Source organism: Lepus europaeus, chromosome 2, assembly GCF_033115175.1.
Source record: "Lepus europaeus isolate LE1 chromosome 2, mLepTim1.pri, whole genome shotgun sequence".
NCBI lineage: Eukaryota > Metazoa > Chordata > Mammalia > Lagomorpha > Leporidae > Lepus > Lepus europaeus.
Window position 1 is genome coordinate 163724668 of NC_084828.1, and position 19721 is coordinate 163744388.

General features: G+C 38.9%; 2 protein-coding genes across 9 annotated transcripts in view; both read right to left on the reverse strand.

The window, feature by feature from the left end:
• NEK10 (NIMA related kinase 10) overlaps positions 1-11583 on the reverse strand; it is a 368558-nt gene extending 356975 nt beyond the window's left edge. For all 3 annotated transcript variants that reach the window (XM_062179356.1, XM_062179349.1, XM_062179342.1), the window contains exon 1: positions 11487-11583. The gene's annotated coding sequence lies outside the window, so the exon portion shown is untranslated. The remainder of the gene's footprint in view (positions 1-11486) is intronic.
• A 4574-nt stretch (positions 11584-16157) lies between these two features.
• Positions 16158-19721, reverse strand: part of SLC4A7 (solute carrier family 4 member 7) — a 101759-nt gene continuing 98195 nt past the window's right edge. For all 6 annotated transcript variants that reach the window (XM_062215396.1, XM_062215399.1, XM_062215420.1 and 3 more), the window contains one exon: positions 16158-19141. In XM_062215396.1, the coding sequence (XP_062071380.1) occupies positions 19060-19141 (82 nt within the window). In that variant the 3' untranslated portion in view covers positions 16158-19059. The remainder of the gene's footprint in view (positions 19142-19721) is intronic.

Consider the following 19721-nt stretch of genomic DNA (forward strand, 5'->3'; position numbering starts at 1 on the left):
TCCTCCACAACAGATGACAAGGTGCAGTTCTGTCCATGCTCAAGCCAACAGGTTAAAAGAGCTCCCAACATAAAGAAATGAAAAATATTGGAGGTGATAGATGTGCTAATCACCTAATATCATATTATGCATTGCATACATTTACTGAAATTAAACAAGTAAAGAAAACCCATAGCCTGTGGGTTACTCTGACCTGAATGAGCAAGATTACTTTTATTTTTCTTATTTAACTTATGTCCTTCCTTAAACCATGTTGGTTACCTTTTCTTTTTTACATATTTACTGACAGTAAAAATAAAATGTCAGCTATAACTTCATTCCTTATAAGGGATATCTGAATGCTTTTTAACTAAATTACTTCCAATTTTAACAGAAATATTGCATTAACCGAAGATAAAATACTCTGAATTGCTGACACATGAAAATCAGGAAAGAAAAATTAGAGACTATGTTCTATCAATTAAGAAAAAAATATTCACAGACTTTTCCTCCTGTTATTCTACTCAGCTTGTTAAATGGGTGAGTTTTACAGTTCATGCAGAATAGCTTTGAGGTTCAAACAGCTTCTCTCTATTCACTTATGTCTCCAACTGCACGTCAAGTTAGACTTGACACAAGAAAAATCTTGGACTGACTTGACTATTGCATTAAGGGGAGAGGAATTCAAATGTGTGGGCTTAAGTTTCCATTTGAATCCTAGAATTTTATTTCTGTTTAACTCAGATTTCTCAAAAAGAAATGATTCATACTTACAGTCAATTGTTTCAGAAGTCCAATATTTTTGGAAGTTTGACATAACTCTGAATGTTAAAATATGGAAAAGAAATGTATTTTGAAGATGAATACATTCAAAGACATCAGAGAGATACTAAAACACTCAAAGCATAGTCTGAGTTGGCATTTTATTTCTGTCCACATTTATATTTATGTCTGTGATATAACTACATATAGAAGATACACTGTTGATGGTTGAGAGATTGTGAGCAGTTTTGAATCAAATAAAAAAAAATTTCTAAATGCCATGTTTCAGGATAGTAAACTTTCTATCTACCAAAGATGAAATTTAGGCAAGCATGGATTGTATTTTAAAATTACTAAAAATAAATAACAATTTTAGGTATATTAATATAAGTGATATTACCAAAATGGTTGCCTTTTTTTTAGTATGTTCCATCTTTCCATTGTTCAAATCTTTATGTGAGGTATCTGATTAGGTCAATATTTTTCTTTTCCTATGAAAAGAATGACTATACATTTGATTGACACTTGTTAACTCATGGCTAATAAATATTAATAATTTCCCCACAATTTACTGACTTTGGGCTATCCAATATCCACTCTCTCCTATCCTATCCTATCTTGTTTCTCTTAGCCTTGACTCATCGTGTCATTGGCAGGTATAAAACAAAAATAAAAGCAAATGTACAAAACAAAAACACCACACAAATCTGACTCCTGGCAGGCACCCTTATTTCTGTTCATTTATATAAAAAGAGATATATGGATGTAGTAGTCAGCTTTCCCTCACTGTTACAAGTACCTGAGAGATACTACTTACGAAGAAAAGGTGTTTCTTTTTTTTCTCATGGTTCTGTGGTTCACAGTCCATGATTGAGCAGAGCTCACAGATTGAGTAAATGGGTGAGATTGGAAGACAGCAATGGTAGAATTTATACAGAGGAAAAACATGGCAAGCCAACGAGCAGAGAGAGCAGTTAGGCCTAACTTGGCATTTGCAACTAACCATCTCCCATGACCTACCTTCCAATAACCTAAGGGCTTCCCACAAGGCCCACTTTCTAGACACCACAACTGTGTTAAGTTTCTACTCTTTCAGCATCATCAACCTGACTTTGGGATTTAACTGTTTGCATAAATTGAAAAGTCATATCCTATTCAAACCATAGCACTAGAGTAACGCCGGGGGGCTATAATTCATTACTTCGTCAGACAGATGCAATCAAATGTTGGACTTAGATTTGGACATTGATAGAACCTTTAAAATCTCCCTATACATTTAATTTATCTTCAAAGCAAGAAAATAAGTCATAACTTTTTACCTATTTCAGTAATAACTACTAATTTTCTGGAAATTAAATATTGTGCTATTTGGACTGTGAAATATGATTATCTCCGAAAATAACTTACAAGTAAGGAGTCAAAAAATGGGCACAGCCAAGCCTGCTTATTAATGGTGGTATGAGTCATAAAATTACTTACCTAATTTGAATTTTAGTTTCTTCAAATAAAAACTATGAGTATTGGGCCAGATAACTTTTGTTTTGCTAGCACTCGCACCTTTTCATGACTCTATACTGCCAATGTTATGTGAGGCCTAAATTGCTGAAGATATTTAAGGGAAAGAAGAAAAATATGTAAGATTTTGGTGTTAATTCCTATCATCTTCATCTGATTCTAGCCTTTATATAAATGTGCAGTTATTTAATGAAAGTCTTATGTATTATGGAAGTTTTACATGAAAATGATTTATATAATTGTATAACCAAGGTGCTATAACAAAGGGTTATTAGGTAAATTTCAGAATATTAAAGTTTATAGGAATTAGTGTCCACATGAAGAAATTAGAAAGGTCTAATAAAGCATCAAAAGAATAAGCCAAACCCAAACTAGTGGATGGTAACTAATAGAGCACCTAAAAGGTAATCTATAGAAGTGAAATTGAGATTTTGAGATGAGATGACTTTGCTAAGGAACAGTTTTTTTTATTCATACTATTTGTTGAACTCTTTGCTAGTATAGAGTTAATCTTATGTGCATTAAGTTAACTGAAAATAAATCTTAGTGAAAAATAAGAATGGGGGGCCAGCGCCATGGCTCACTTGGTTAACCCTCCGCCTGCGGTGCTGGCATCCCATATGGGCACCAGGTTCTAGTCCCGGTTGCTCATCTTTCAGTTCAGCTCTCTGCTGTGGCCCGGGAAGGCAGTGGAGGATGGCCCAAATCCTTGGGTCCCTGCACCTGCAAGGGAGACCAGGAGGAAGCACCTGGCTCCTGGCGTCAGATCGGTGCAGCGTCGGCCATGGCGGCCATTTGGGGAGTGAACCAACAGAAGGAAGACCTTTCTCTCTGTCTCTCTCTCACTGTCTAAAACTCTCCCTGTCAAATAAAAAAAAAATAAGAATGCGAATAGAAAAGGGAGGAAGAAGAAGGGTGGGAGTATTGGTAGGAGGGCAGGTATGTTGGCAAGAATCCTATGTTCCTAAAGTTGTATTTATGAAATGAATGAAGTTTGTACAGGTTAAATAAAAGGCTTCTGGGGGGAAAAAAAAGAAGTAGTAGAACTCAGTTCACTTTCAGGTTCTAAATCTTCTGGAAAACTCTAGAGTAGATGAGAAAGAAGGAACTTGCTGATGCTGTCCCTTAGCCAAGGGCAAAAGGTGATATAATAACAATTGGAGTTTGCGTAACTTCACCTCCTGGATCCTGGGGTGCTTACAAACATCCATGCATTCATCTTGGATCACTCATGTGAAATATGTAGGTGGTGTACTTTAACATCATCAAATGGTGAGAAACAAAGACACAGTTGGTACAGAGCCTCCAAAGGCAGCAGTGTGTCACCAGCTAAGGGCAAATACTATCACAGCCTTGTTCCTGAACCAGTTGACGTGACACCTCCCGTGTGCAAATTGCTTACACTGTAAGTAATACTATATTTTACATTTAAACAAGTACTTGCAATCAAAAAATCAAAAGTTTATCTAACAGTATTCTGGCCCTCTCCCACTCATTCTTCCAAGTAGTTAACTATCTGTCATGATGACAGACACTCCCTGATTATGGGCTTTTATTTTCCTTTGGATAACACTAAACCAAACTGACCTAAAACTGCAGCTTCAAAATTCATTAGGGTCTGTAACAACACACTGCACTATAACCTCATTTTCATGATTCATTCCCCTTTGAACTCCTACATTTTGTTACAAAGGTGAGTACCTCTACATGTGAATGTCGATTCCACTGGTCATCTCAACTAGCATTACATAATGCATTTTTGATAGGGTGTGCTTGTGCCTAGTATGGCTACTAACCCAGGTCAGCTCTAGCCACAGTTTATAATGTGTCTATGTTAAATAGGGATAGAGCTCCACATATATTAAGTAGGGATAGAGAAAAGGGGCAAAAGGGCCAGATGATGTGAAAGAAGAATTTATATTAACCAGTCAAGGAAAATAACTAAAGTAGCACATTAAATTTCTTCTCATTGACCCTAAGCATAATAAGATTACATTCTATTCCCCATTTCTTGTGAGAAAGGTAACAATGACCTTCATTCATTCCTCCACGAAACATCTCGAGTTTCTAGTATATGACAGGTACTAAGGACACAGGATTGGTTAACACATGGTCAAAAATGTCTTCCCAAAAATAGTTTACCATCCTAAGTCACAAAGTTGGTTCAACTCAAATCCCTAAAGTACTTATTTCTACAGGTAAAGAATGCTGAATAAACAAATTGGTGTTCATAATTTTTTGTGGTACTGAAAAAAGCATAAGTATTGTCTGAACCATAAAATAAATTGAGCTAATAACATTTCATTTTAAACACATTTTATTGTTTGCTATGCCCTTACTGTGCACAAGACACTACTTAGCACTACAAAAACCTCTATCCACAACTCACTGTGTATGAAAAATCATAAATATGTATATTAAACTATACAAAACTGCTGCTTTTTTCCTAAAAAAGAAAACCTTGTTATGGTTCAGTCCAATACAATGGGTCAAATAAAACCACTAGAAATGACAAAGAAAAACACGGAAAAATTAATTTCCAAATGAAATTATAAATTAGCCATTGACAAGCTTCAGAGGCTTTGTTAACTGGGGACTTGCAGGAGGTAGAGAAGGATAGGGTGGGAGTAGGGGCTACACAACCTTCCAGAAGAGCAAACGGTGGGATGGAGAAAGACGCTGAAAGCAGTTTGCGAAGATGGTGCATAAATGAGTTGAGTTGCAGCTGAAGGGTCTGCAGGCAGCTGAGTGTTGGATTCGTGAATGCTGCCAGCCTTCAAGGCTGAAGTCAGCGTGTGGAGCTCCTAACAGCTAAGGAGTTTGGAAGCAATGGCATCCTCTGAGCTTTAAATAATCTATATGTGGATCATCCAGTTTATTTTATTAATTTTTGGCTAACAGTTTTAGATAACGAAGAATTTACCTGAGGTAATGTTAGAGCATTTATGGATTTCAAATGACAGGAAGACCAGAGGTGATTATATTAGGCAAGGAAAATAACAACATAGCCTCAGGGATGGCATCCTCAAATAGAACAGATCCTTTTGGCACGGGCCTCAGAAAAATGACATGTTCCTCTTCCAGACATTCGGACACCAAGTCCTGACTATTTCTCTACTAAATAAGGTTCTTGTCTGTTCATTTTTCTCCATCCTCACTTCCAACACCCTGGTCCAAGATCACATCAACTGCTCGCCAAAACTATCACAACCGCTTCCTAATGGTCACCCAACTTCCAATGTCTCCCCTCCTCCCACCAACAACTATGAAAGGGAAGGAAAGAAGGAAAAAAGGGAGGAAGGGAGGGAGGGAGGGACGATCTCGCCATTTATGGTACAAATGTGACCAATTAAACCTTTATGAGCTTCCTACTTTGAGAAAAAAAAAGTCTTTTCCAAGGCCTATGAGGTGTGGAATATGACTGATCTCCCTGACCTCTAACCAGCTCTCATGCCCACTTTCCCTGAATCCCTGTCTCAGAGCTGCTTTTCCTAGGTGCTCCAGGGCTTTTACTCCTGGTACAGAAAGGCCTGAAAGGATTGTCCCTCGTCCCTTGTGTCTCAACTCAAGGATCCATTCTTGGAGTTGAGTTCTTTGATGGGCTCACGGCCCTGACAAGCACTGCATTGCAGCTCATAATATTGCCTGCAGATTCAGGCAATAATTCATCAAATGTAAATGTCCATCTCCTTACTGTGAATTCCTCAGGCATAAGGATGATAGACATTTTGCTCATCCCCAGTATCCATCACATACTTTTCTAGTTTACATTACATGTATTCAATAAATGATTGCTTAATGAATTTAATGAACACATCAGAAAACAAAATATGATTGTAAAACTACAAGTATAACTGGAATATCATTATTTAGATATGGAGAATAAATACAATGAATACATATATTATATATATATATATATTTTCTGCAAATGACAAAATTGTACCAGATGATCAGTGTCCAGTGATTGTAGAATGTTTGCCTGACAAAAATCTCTATCAATACAAGGGAGTCACAAAGAAAATGGTATAATACGTTTGTGCTCCATATGGACTGCCTCAAGTATACATGAACAGGACAATGAGATCTCCTACAGTATTCACATTATGTCGAGTGTAGCATGGACATGGACATTATATAAGTGGCATAGTCTCCATTGAGGTGAATTTACAAGTTTGGGGAAGTGAATTCTGGTTACACTACAGGGATACAATCAGAAAGAGCACCCAAGGTTTGTCCACTGAGTGATCTCAGGAATGTCCCTGGATCTCTCTGCTTAGGATGTCTGCATCCCATATCATAGTGTCTGGGTTCAACCTCCAGCCTGGCTTCTGCCTCCAGGTTCCTGTTACTACAGACCCTAGTCAGAAGTAGGGTACGGCTCAAGTAGTATGGGTTCCCACAATCCAAGTGGGAGAATTGGATTCGGTTCTGGGCTCTTTTCTTCAGCCTGGCCTGGTTCAGTTTGTTGTGAGTATCTGGAGAGATAGGGGCATGTTATGCATGTATATATGTAAGTATGTATCTCTGTCTCTCAAATAAATTTAATTTAAAAATTAGAAATAACATTCTTATGACAGCATGGAAGTCAGTTCTAAATAGAAGAGCAAAACAGGGTAGATTTGTGGTACAATGATTAAAGTCACAGCTTGAAATGTCAGCATCCCATTTTGGAGTGCCAGTTTGAGTCCCAGTTACTCTGCTTCTAAACTAGCTTCCTGCTAATGCAACTGGGAAACAGTATTTGAGTTCTAGTACTTGGGTTCCTGCCACCTATGTGGGAGACCTGGATGGAATCCTTGGCTCCTGGTTTGGCCTGGCCCAAACAAAGCTGTTGTAGGCATTTCAGAAGTTAATAAGCAGACAGAAGATACCTCTGTCTCTCTCTCTCTCTCTCTCTCACTCTTCCTTTTAAATAAATATTTTAAAAGAACAAAGTAAAACCCCTTTAGAATTATTGATGGCTGGGGCCAGTGCTGTGGTGCAGCAGGTTAACGCCCCGTCTTGCAGCACCAGCATCCCATAGGCTCCACTTCCAATCCAGCTCCCTGCTAATTCGCCTGGGAAAGCAGTGGAAGATGGCCCAAGTGCTTGGGTCCCTGCCACCCACATGGAAGACCCAGAAGAAGCTCCTGGCTCCTGGCTTTGGGTCAGCTCAGCTCCAGCCAATTGTAGACATTTGAGGAGTGAACCAGCAGATGGAAGACCTCTCCCTCTCTTTCTCTACTTCTGTCTCTACCTCTCTCTGTAACTCTTTCAAATACATCTTTTCTTTTCTTTTTTAAGATTTATTTATGGGGCTGGTGCTGTGGCATAGCAGGTAAAGCTGCTGCCTGCAGTGCCGGCATCCCATATGGGTGCCAGTTCGAGTCCCGGCTGCTCCACTTCCCATCCAGCTCTCTGCTATGGCCTGGGAAAGCAGAAGATGGCCCAAGTGTTTGGGCCCCTGCACCCACGTGGGAAACCCGGAAGAAGCTCCTGGCTCCTGGCTTCAAATCAGCACAGCTCCAGCTATTGCAGCCAGTTGGGGAGTGAACCAGAGGATGGAAGACCTCTCTCTCTCTCTCTCTCTCTCTCTCTCTCTCTCTCTCTCCTTCTTTCTGTGTAACTCAACTAAAATAAATACATCTTTAAAAAATTATTTATTTGCTTGAAAGGCAGAGTTACAGAGTTTTTACATTCTATAGGAGAGATTTTTTATAGTCTCTTTCCTAAATATGGCCACTTGATTATTATTTTGTCATGCTGGCTCTGCTGACGGCTTTGAAGCCAGAACGCATGTCCAAACTATTTGTGCATAATACTTAATAAGCTCTTGATTTCATGATCTTTATTATAATTGCAAAATTGAGCTGAAATAAGTGGAAGTCTGACTTACAGATAAGTATGAGTAAATATTTTACCAAATGGGAAATGGCATTTTATTTAGTGCTCACATCCATGCTGTTTATCATGATACATGTCAGGCACATGCATGAGTACGCATATGCTTAAAGCATTCTTTCCTCTGGAAGAGTCAATCTTTGAAAATGTAAGACTCATTCTCAAATTCAAATCTTATACCCTGTCCTCAAGGTAACGCTGTCTATTCCCACATCCTGTTCACTTTTTTCTTGTGTCTTATCACTCTACCACAAGTAGAACATAATACAAATAACTAACACATATTCATAGCATTTCCTGTGTACCCACTACTATTCTAAGAAATTTGTCCAAATTAATTCCTGTGCTGTCCACAACCACCCTGTTTGACGGTTGAGGAAACTGAGATGCAAAAAGGTGAAGTAATTTGGGCCGGCGCCGCGGCTCAATAGGCTAATCCTCCGCCTTGCGGTGCCGGCACAGCGGGTTCTAGTCCCGGTCGGGGCACTGATCCTGTCCCGGTTGCCCCTCTTCCAGGCCAGCTCTCTGCTGTGGCCAGAGAGTGCAGTGGAGGATGGCCCAAGTGCTTGGGCCCTGCACCCCATGGGAGACCAGGAGAAGCACCTGGCTCCTGCCATCGGATCAGCGCGGTGCGCCGGCCACAGCGCGCCAACCGCGGCGGCCATTGGAGGGTGAACCAACGGCAAAAAGGAAGACCTTTCTATCTCTCTCTCTCAGTCCACTCTGCCTGTCAAAAAAAGAAAAAAAAAAAAGGTGAAGTAATTTGAAAGAGAGTCTGTGTTTAGCAGTGGGGGAGCTAAGATTTGGACTCAAGCAATCTGGTTCCAGCATCTCTCTTCTACAGATTCTGCTCCACTGCCCTCGAGAACTGTTCCAGAACAGAGCTTTTGTTTTGGTCACTGCTGAGTGCCCAGGTGCTCAATAAGCTCTTTTCTGCCTGCTCAGAGCTCAACTCTCACTCCACCTTCAGCCTCCAAACCTGGCTGGCTGGGACAGGCAGAGTAACATTCCAGACCGTTCTTTCATATCCTGAAGATTTTATGGATTGCATTTCTTTTTGGTTCACCATGACCTGCCATGGAATTCTGGACCTATCAGATAGTCAGTACATACTCATTGGATGAATGAATCTCTCATCAGAACTATTGCCATAAACAAATGTTCATGATCAAATAGTATAATGACATGATGCTATACTAGAAATTGCACTTAAATGAATCAAAGAGTGGCTTTTTTTTTTTTTTTTTTTGGCAAACTGATGATGAGTCAGCACTGTGGGGTAGAAGATTAAGTCTTCACCTGCAGTGTTGGCATCCCATATGGGTACCAGTTCAGGTCCCGGCTGCTCTACTTTCGATTCAGCTCCCTGCTAGTGCACCTGAGAAAGCAGTGGAAGATGGTCCAAATGCTTAGGCCCCTATCACCCACGTGGGAGACCTTGAGGAAGCTCCTGGCTTTGGCCTAGCCCAGCCAAGGCAGCTGCAGCCATTTGGGAAATGCACAGTGGCTGGGAGATCTCTTTCTGCCTCTGTCTCTCTCTGTCTCTCCTTCTCTATCTCTGCTTTTCAAATAAATAAATCTTTAAAAACAAAATCAAAACAAAAAACTAATTATGAAATGTCACACCTCCAACCATCAGTTATTGTTTTTAAAGATGTGAAAATGTCCTCTATGCTAACCACCATACACTTGGTACTGTATATGCATATATAAACTTTACAACAGTCCCATGAAGTAGATGGTACTATCAGTTCATTGCACGGGTTAAGAAGCTGTCATGGGCCACAGAACTAAAAGCCTGGAGAAAACATTTCTTTTCATTTTTTTAAGATTTTAATTTATTGATTTGAGAAGTGGAGTTATGGACAGAGAGAGGGATAGACAGACTGAAAGGTCTTCCATCTGCTGATTGACTCACCAAATGGCTACAAGAGCCAGAGCTGAGCTGATCAGAAGCCAGGAACCAGGATCTTCCTCCAGGTCTCCACATGAGTGACAGGGGCATAAGCATTTGGGCCATTTTCCACTGCTTTCCCAGGCCATAAGCAGAGAGTTGGATTGGAAGAGGAGCAGCCAAGGCACGAACTGATGCCCATATGGGATGCTGACACTGCAGGTGAAGGCCTAGCCTACTATGTCACAGGGCCCGCTTAGGGATTCCAACCCACTGATATATGACTCCAAAGCTTGGCTCTTGTCAGTTGTGTTGTCCTGTCCCAATTTGTATAATTTTATTCTAGCACATAACAACTGCTAGCATCGTAATGACTTTGGCATGAAATATAGACTGTGAACTGAAATATATTTCCAACTAACAAATAAAACTAGCAAACTGAACATTCAGCTTTTATTATATCCAAAAGTTTCATTGGCTAGAAGTTACTTCTAACTTTTTGGGAACGAATATGGATCTTACAAAAAAAACTCAGTAACTTCCTTTTTTAGAGATTCATTCATTAGCAAGTATTTGTTGAACACCTGCCATATGCTGGGTACTGGGCAAGATGCTGGGAATACAATGGTCAAAATAATCACACACAAGAGAAAATGTGGCATACTCTTGAGAACAGCCCGAACAGAACTGCTGTTAGGAGGACTAAGGCTTGTAATAGGGAAATGGGGGATTTTTGCAAGATTTTAAGCAGGGGAGGGAAAATATCCTTATATGCTTTTTCACTCTAACAATGGCAAGGAAAATGGACTAGATAGGATCAGATTAGCACCAGGAAAGCCAGACTGGTGAGTTAAGCCAAGACAAACAGTAAGACACTGTGAATGGAGATGGTGATTGTCTATTAAAATGATCCGGTCTTAATAACCGATGGAGATAGGAGGGAGGGGTGGTCCCAAGGATGTTGCTCAGGATGTGGTTGTGGGCAACTGAGCCGGTGACCGTACCAAGGCAGAGAATTCAAGGGCAGGAAGTCCGGTGGGGCCAGGGCAAGGCGGCGTGTGGGGCTGTACAAGGGAAGCGTGACCTGGCGAGAGGATGCGGGGTCCGGCCCCGGGCGCGGAGCCCGAGCCGGGGCTGCAGGCTTTCCAGTCAGCGGGGAGATGGTACCTGAGGGCCGAGCGGGGGAAGCGGTAGCTCAGCGTCGTGTAGCGAAGCCCAGGACGGAGATGAAGACAGCGGCTCCAGAGGCGTCGGGCTCAGGCCGGCCAGACGAACGCCTTCCTCCGGCCGGCAGCGCCGTGGCACCTCGCGCGTGGGTCCGACAGAGCCCGCTGCTGCCTCAGCCACCCGTGACTGCCCCTGCCGCCCGGTTCCCGGAGCGCGGGGCTGCTCCCCGGAGACGCGGCCTGCTCGGCGCGCCGGCAGGTGCAGTCCCAGCTCCCGCCTCACTCACCGCGCCGGAGGGACGCTCCCTCCTCAGACCGATCTCCGAATCGTCCTCCTCATCCTCGCTGCCGCGCCCCCGGGGCTCCCGTCCAGCCTCGGCCCGCCTCGCCCTCTCCTCAGCCCACTCCCGGTCCGCAGCGGCCGGCGGCACCGTTGGTTTTTCAATCAAATCCTTTCAGGCCATCAACCGGCGCTGGCTGAGCCAATGCGGACGCGGCTTTCTCCGCCTCGCCGGGGCACCTTAGCCAATCGGGAGCAGCCTTACTGCGCAGTGCAGAGCGCCATAGCGACGGGGGACGCTGCCAGGGTTGCTGTAGCAACCAGAGAACGCGCTAGGCCCAGCTCCAAAGCTGTGAGCGGGAGAGGCAGGTGGTGCTTCAGGCTGTGGGGCAGCCCTCACCCGGCCCCAGAGCTCCCTACTGATGCCCCGTTTTTCGCACCTGTAAATACAGTAGGTGAGAAAGAGCAACTATACCCTAGGATGTTCAGTTTCAAGAACCTCTGTGTCATAAGCATCAATTCAATTCCCTTTCTCTTTCAATCTGAAAAGAAATGCCACAAGCCAAGTATCTTCCATATAGCATAGGAACATTCTATTATGGAACACAATATGAGAATACCCCGCGGTCAAAGAGACCCGTATCTTACACCCATCACTCGCTGGAGCCTAGGGCAACTTACTTCAGCTCTTGTGAGACTCTTAAGCTTTTTTTTTTTAACAATAAAAAAAAAAATCATTGGATTACACTAGTAAAGCCCAAGATATTTGACACCTGGAACTTAAAAAAAAAAAAAAAGAAAAGAAAAAGAAAAAAAAATTATTCAGTGCTCAATTATGTGCTGGGCACTGTTCCAAACTCTTTCCTCATATTACTTCACTTACCGTTCACATCATCATGTGATAGACATTATTTTCCATCCTACTTTAGAGTTGAAAAAAAAAATATGTCACAAAGTTTCCTAAACAGCCCAATTTGACAGGCTAGTTAAAGATGGGGCAGGTTGAACCTACAGTGTGATTTCATAGCCTTCAGCAAGAAAATTTCTTCAATAGGGCCCTACTCAATTCTATATTAACTCTAAATGCCTGTTAATGCCAACAACAATGGTACTTAAATCTACCAAAAAACTTAAGACAGTGAACCCTTCCCTAGTGATTTCTCAGCTTTGAGTAAATATTCCTAATGGGATAACAATAGTTTGATTTGCATTTGTGTTAAAAATTAAAAGCTTTTTCCCCCTTGCGTTAAATGTAAAAAGTAATGCCCTGCTTTGGAAATGAAGAAAGGTGAGAGCCAAACTCAGGAAGATCTAGCAGAATTAAGCCTCAAAGAACATAAAACCAGCAGGGTTAATGGGACCAATCAACAAATAAGGTGCCAAGGGCAAGGAAGATTGATGATGAGTGGCAAAAGTGAAGTATTCTACACATACATTCTAAATGTTAAGCAGTTCATATAGAAAGACTTCAATGGGGAAGAGAGAACTTCCACTTTGACTATGACCTTGTCTAAATAAGATCGGAGTCAGTGAACTCAAAAGGCTTGCATAGCCTTGGCAACTCATGACAAGAGCCTAGGGTGATTACTGACGCCATAAACAAGTGTCAATTTGTTAAGTCAACAATAGGAGTCACTGTGCACTTACTCCTCATGTAGGATCTCCGTCCTTAATGTGTTGTACATTGTGAATGCTATTAACTAGTACTCAAACAGTATTTTTCACTTTGTGTTTCTGTGTGGGTGCAAACTGTTGAAATCTTTACTTAATATATGCTAAATTGATCATCTATATATAAAGATAATTGAAAATGAATCTTGATGTGAATGGAATGGGAGAGGGAGCGCGAGAGGGGAGGGTTGCGGGTGGGAGGGAAGTTATGGGGGGGGGGAGCCACTGTAGTCCAAAATCTGTACTTTGGAAATTTATATTTACTAAATAAAAGTTAAAAATTTTTCTCACCTGCTCTACTCTTCAGAAAACAGTCTTAATGATATCCCTAGATGTGATTGAAAGTTGCCTAGAAGATGCAAGAGGCATGAAACACACTGGCTCTAGAAGAGATGCACTGTCATCTCCAATGCTGAGTCCATATTGTGCTGTTACGTGATAAAGACGCCAGCTGGGCCATGCTTACACCAAGCTGATAGCTCACGTACTAGGGCTGAAACCTGGTAAGACCTTACACCCCCTTTTTGGTTTGCTAATACCCATTTACTATCCTGAAATGAATGAATAGCTACTGTATATCCTGTCTTTCAAAAGTAATAATATAGGGGCGGGCACTGTGGTACAGCAGGTTAAGTCACTGCTTGGGACACTAGCATTCCTGGCAGGGAGCAGATGAGGTCCCAACTGCTTGGGTTCCTGCCACTCACTTGAGACCTGGTTGGAGTTCTAGGCTCCTGGCTGCGGTCTTGCCCAATCCTCGCTTTTGCAGGTGTTTCGGGAGTGAACCAGTGGATGGAACATAATGCTCTGCCTTTCCCTCTCTGTCATTCTGCCTTTCAAGTAAATACATAAATCCTAGCAGCAAAAAACAAAACCTATAATGTCCACTAACTACAGCATAAAAAAAAAATAGATGTTAGTTTTATAGGCACTGAAACAGGTATTTAGAACGGACTCAGTAAGAACACAAATCCACTTCCCCAAATTTGTAAAGTTCCTCTAAACAAGTGGTGCAGGTTAAGAATATTTAAACACAGATAAACACTCTTTAAGAGGCGAGAAAATGATGTTGTAGACTGAAAGCAGAAGGCTACCATTTGAAGTAAATGGAGACCCCAGATTGGGTTTTGAAAGAACACAGAGAAGCAGAAAGGAAGGTTTCTAAACAATAAATCATTCAGTAAAAGCACAGAGGTAATAACGTAAAGGTAAATCACAGGAAGACCGATGCTCAAGACCACATATGCCTTACTGTGCAACATCAAAGCTAAGGTCCTACACAGCTATTACGAAGTGACATAGTTTTTCCTAGAATAAACAAGATTTTCAAATGCAATTTCCAAAAAGAATAAGCACCTTTTCACAATTCAGATGCAAAGTTCATCACATTCAGTGAGATGTCACTAGCTTTTCAGTGCAGAAAACACAGGAGTGCTACACACAGACCAAGATCTGCCACTGGACATCCATAAGGAAAAATATTCATAACAAAATGAGCCATTACCAACAAAGGACAAGTCTTGAGTCTGTGAGAGAGTATTATCTTGCAAATTATAACATGACACAAAATTTCGGAATGTGTGAGTCTTAAAATAGAGAAAAAAATGATCAACTTCCATATTTTTAACTACCAACAGTGATTCTGAAACAGTTTCATCTCATCTTCTCTTACTGTTTTCTCTTTTCTGACTCTCTCCTACTAACGCTCATGAATTTTAGGAGGCAGGAAGGGGAAATCACTCATATTCCCTTCCTTCCCTACCCCAATCTCCAGCTGAGGAAGATAAGAAAGACAAAGCCAACAACTAATTAAGTAGACTTTTATTGCTCTTTCAACTTCAATAACATCTCCAAAAAATAGTTTTAACAATTATAAAACAAATTTGAAAGGCAGGATCATTCACATTATAGACTTGGTAGAGACTTTTAACTTCATATAAATGAAACATATCAGTTTTACAATTTAAATGTTTAATTTGCTTTGGATTTTATTATAAAAGAAAATATTATAAAAGTCATAAAAATTGGAATTCTACTGTGAAATTACACCAAGGTATCAAATATTATATAAATGAACAACAAAATTCAATTTTATTTATTTAAACACAGTAAACACTGGAAAACAATCTCCCCCCACACAAAAAAACAAAACCAAGAACCAAACCCCTGAATAATTAAAAAAAAGAAAAGCCACAACACAAAAACCAATCAATGTGCAAAAATCTGATTAAAAACAAAAACAAACAAAATTGGGGTATAACAATTAAGTTAAATGTAGAAGCTAATATGTGCTAATTAAATTTTAAAAACGTTTAGATGATTCCATTTCCAACTACTTGGTATAATCAACACTTATTTCACTTCTTTAAGTCACAAAACGGACTTTACATTAAAATTCCCAAATTTTGCAATTTGAACACTATAAATTTAAGTGTTCTTCAATTCCTTATATTTACTTTCTAAAAAATAAATAACTGTGGAATAAACCAAAAGACAATTCACATATTTGCACTGCATACTGTAACAATGATGTGATCTACATAAATAAATTTAAAACACTAAGTGATTTAATACGAACATTTTTGAATGACATCAATGGCTTACACATCCGAAATCTGAGCACTTTAACCGGATTCACATGTTACACTGTTGAGCACACGTACAGAACTGAGGTACAGGACACAACCCTCTAAACAGCAAGCTCTTGTATTATACCTCAGGTTTAGAGACCATTTTGCTTTTCACAGAATTTCGAACCTGCCTTTGTGAAAGGAAAAAGATAAAAGCTTTTATTCTCACATGGAAACTGAGTAAATGGAAGAAACATTTGTTTCTTGGATGGAGAAAACAGAGATTAGTAATTTTGAATGATAAACAGATTTGCTTTATAAAATGCATCCATTAGCACATAAAAATTTTGTCTAAAATGCTTTACAGAAGACTTGGCAAATATGAACATTGGTATGCCACAGCTTTTTTAAAACAATGTTAAGAGATTTAAGGTTGATAACATTCATTATCTCACTCTCTCTCTCTCTCTCTCTCTCTCTCACACACACACACACACACACTGAGAAAGACTGTGTGCTTCACTTCGGCATATTTAATATTATTAAAGAATACATGGAATCATCCTTTTATGGTTAAGAAAGTTGGTTCATTGTTTCTCAAAAGCTGCTATTTTAGACTGAAACAGCACTCAGAAGAAAGTAAGTTTCAGATGGTCAACACCAGGATTTATTAAAGTCTTTGTAAACAGACATCTATAAATAAATAAGAGTGGAGAAGAAGATCCTGAGGTGGCCCTGTGTCCAGGGCATTCAGTAGCACTAAGCTCCATTCTGGAAATCAAGGCATCTAAGAAAGTGCAGGGCTGTTCAGTTGAATTTATTTTGTAAATGGAATATGTACAAGTTTAATTCTTTTGCACCTTGAGGTAAATCAGTACATAGCAATTACTACTGCTCATATATACCTATTTAAGGCAACATTTAAAAATCTACATATGTAGTAAATTACCTTTCACTGTCTTGCAATGAATGCTATCCATGATTGACATTTTTCAAAAAGAGTGGAAGAAATATCTAAAACAAGCAGTTAATTACTTAAACATGAGTTACCTTTGCTCTTCAATGGAGTAGTCATATCAGATCATTTTGTAAGTCAAGTAGTCAAAAGAAAGCTTAACAATTAGGAACACAGTAAAAACATTTTGAGTGCAAAGTATTTTGCAAGTCATGGTTTTTCTGGCACTTAAAATTACTATACATAATTAAATAAAATTACAAAAACACGATCCCAGGTAGTTTTCAGTTTATATTTTAAAATCACTTCCTTGTACAATAGGTACAATTGTTAACCTTTTGATGTCCAAACACAAGGAAATGATGTGAGGAAATCCTCAGGTTCAGGGGAGTTTAAAAAATAGCAGCAAATACTGGGGACTTTGAAAATCATTATGCCGCTATGAATAAAAAGGAATCACTTCAATGGAAGCTCATGCCCAATAAGCACCATGGGTAATACTCTATCAATTGCCCATAGAGTCTAACTCTTTTTCAGACAGTACCAAACAATGTCAGCTATGTTGTCTGGAGAAAAGCAGCTACATTTCTAACATCTCATCTGAGGCAGAGGTTGAGTCTGTTATTTTAACTAAAATCTGACAATTATTATCTCAGATGGGGAAATTACATTATGATAACAGCTTTAGAATGGACTAAAATCACTCCAGAACCACTAAAATATCAGCTTTTGGCATTCTTCATGATTTTTGCTCTATCAGGTCAATTGTTCATACATTTGCGTTTTTATTAGAAATAACTAAAGTGAATATTAGAATCGCATTAAAATGTGCATCCTAAGAGTCACCTCACCATTTTCATATTTCTGTGTCTTCTCAATACTCAATTTTGATTTTCTAAATTATTCTCCTATCAAATCAGTTTCACAATTCCATTCATCCAGTCCTACAGGCTTAATAAAACCATTTATTTATTTCATGTGGAGCTAAGAGTATACAAAAGATGGCTAAAAAGATCTGCCAGAAGATAAAAAGACAGCTCAGGAAAACTAAAAATAACAAATCCCAACACGAAACAGAAAGAATGCCACAAATCTGAGCTGTACATAAAATGTCAAATTTCCGTTTTAAATACAAATATGGCAGTGCTTTATATCAAAGATGTAAAATCTGTCAACTGCTTTTAGATAATAAACAAATGCAAGGGAGCACCAAGTATGTACATGAACAGTTTACTATAAATTTGTTACCTTTTCAGATGTGTATGAATTATTTAAGCCTATCAGTTAAAATAAATAAAATATTTTAAAAATGAAGTTGCAGATAACAACTTATTAAATATAATCTATACAATAGAAAGAATAAAAACAGAAAATTAAAGGTAATTCTTAATAAAGTAATACTGATCATTAACCCATCTGAGAGAATTCTGACTCCTGATTCTTTTAATCATACTACTTATGATAGAAAAATAATCAAGCACTTGAGCCTGATACAAACTAACTCATTTTAAGTAAAAGAGAGCAAAGGCAGAAAACTGAGTGGGAATAGGGGCTCTATAAACAGCCTAAAGATTTTAAAAAGTTTCTCCAAAAGTAACAAAACTCAACTATTGCAAATTGGCATTTATAGCTTCTAAAATTATGGCTGGTATGGATGCTAAATTATAAAATCAAATGCAATTTTACTTGTGTGCCAGAATGGAAACCTAGATATGGGAGTTTTAAGATTTAAAACATTTCCCAAAACATAAAGGTTAAACACTATGGCTCTTATCTAGGAAGTTTGCATTGTTCTACACTCACCCCTACGGCCAAGAAATTGCCATCATTTGTGAAATATGATGGACATCTGCATATGATACACACACACATATACACACACAGAAGCCTTGATATGCTACCATTTTCCCCACAACATTGGCATAAAGACTCCCTGTTCTTCCCATAAAGCACTAGCACTAATTATTTCACTTTTGTGACTATATAGGGAAAATGTTAGAAACCCAAGAAAAATTTATAAATATATGGACTAAGCATGTATCACTTAAGGATGATATGAACTGCCATTTATGAACAGAAACTTAAGAAAAATAGATTAAATCCATTCCCCCCCCATCTTTCTATTGCAGAACAACAAAAAAATTTTTTTTCCAGCAGAATAAATATTTGAATGGTAAGAACCATGTACCTCACTTCTAAGACACTATTTCATTATATACAGTCTCCATGGTGCTCATAACAAACTTCAGACACTACTTCAAAAACCCAGTAGTCATGCATAAACAGCATGACATACAATACTGTTTTATATTTAGTGACATGACACACACATTTTATATATGTATATATATATATATATATATAAAATTCCTCTGGGTTCAATCCTATAATGAAGTTTCAGCATCCATGTATTTCTTTGTTGGTTCATCTTCAAAATTTATTTTCACACTCACAGGTTTTTCAGGGCTATTTAAAACAAAAGAATGAGAATAAATAATTTTTAAATTGACAATTACTAGATTCTAATAATGACCAACAACGTGCCTTTTGAGATAACTATTAACACTATGAACTTATGACATCCAATTATTTTATAGCTTTCTTTTTTCCATCAGTAAAGTGAATTAGAAAGTATTAAAAATCCTTAGTTAAGAAAAAAAAACAAAGCTTATGTTTACAATTGCAATTCATGTGTTTTCTGGAAACTGAAGACAGACTCCTTAAAATTGGTCAGTATATAAATATATTTTAGTTTTACTTCATATATGAGCAGAGTATTTATAGTCTCTGATGTCTATATCACTGACGAATCTATTAATATACAATTCTTTGTCAACCTAAATAGGTATCAAATAATTTCCTCAAAAAGGCAGCCAATTTTCAAAACTTCTCTTACCAAATCTGATTTAAAAATACAAAAGCAATAAATTTATCCTGTTTTATTAAGTTAATATCAAACACAGTGGCTCCATGTACATGGACTTAATTTTAGCACATGACTATCCAGAGTCTGAAAAACCAAAATACAAGAACACACTATAATTTG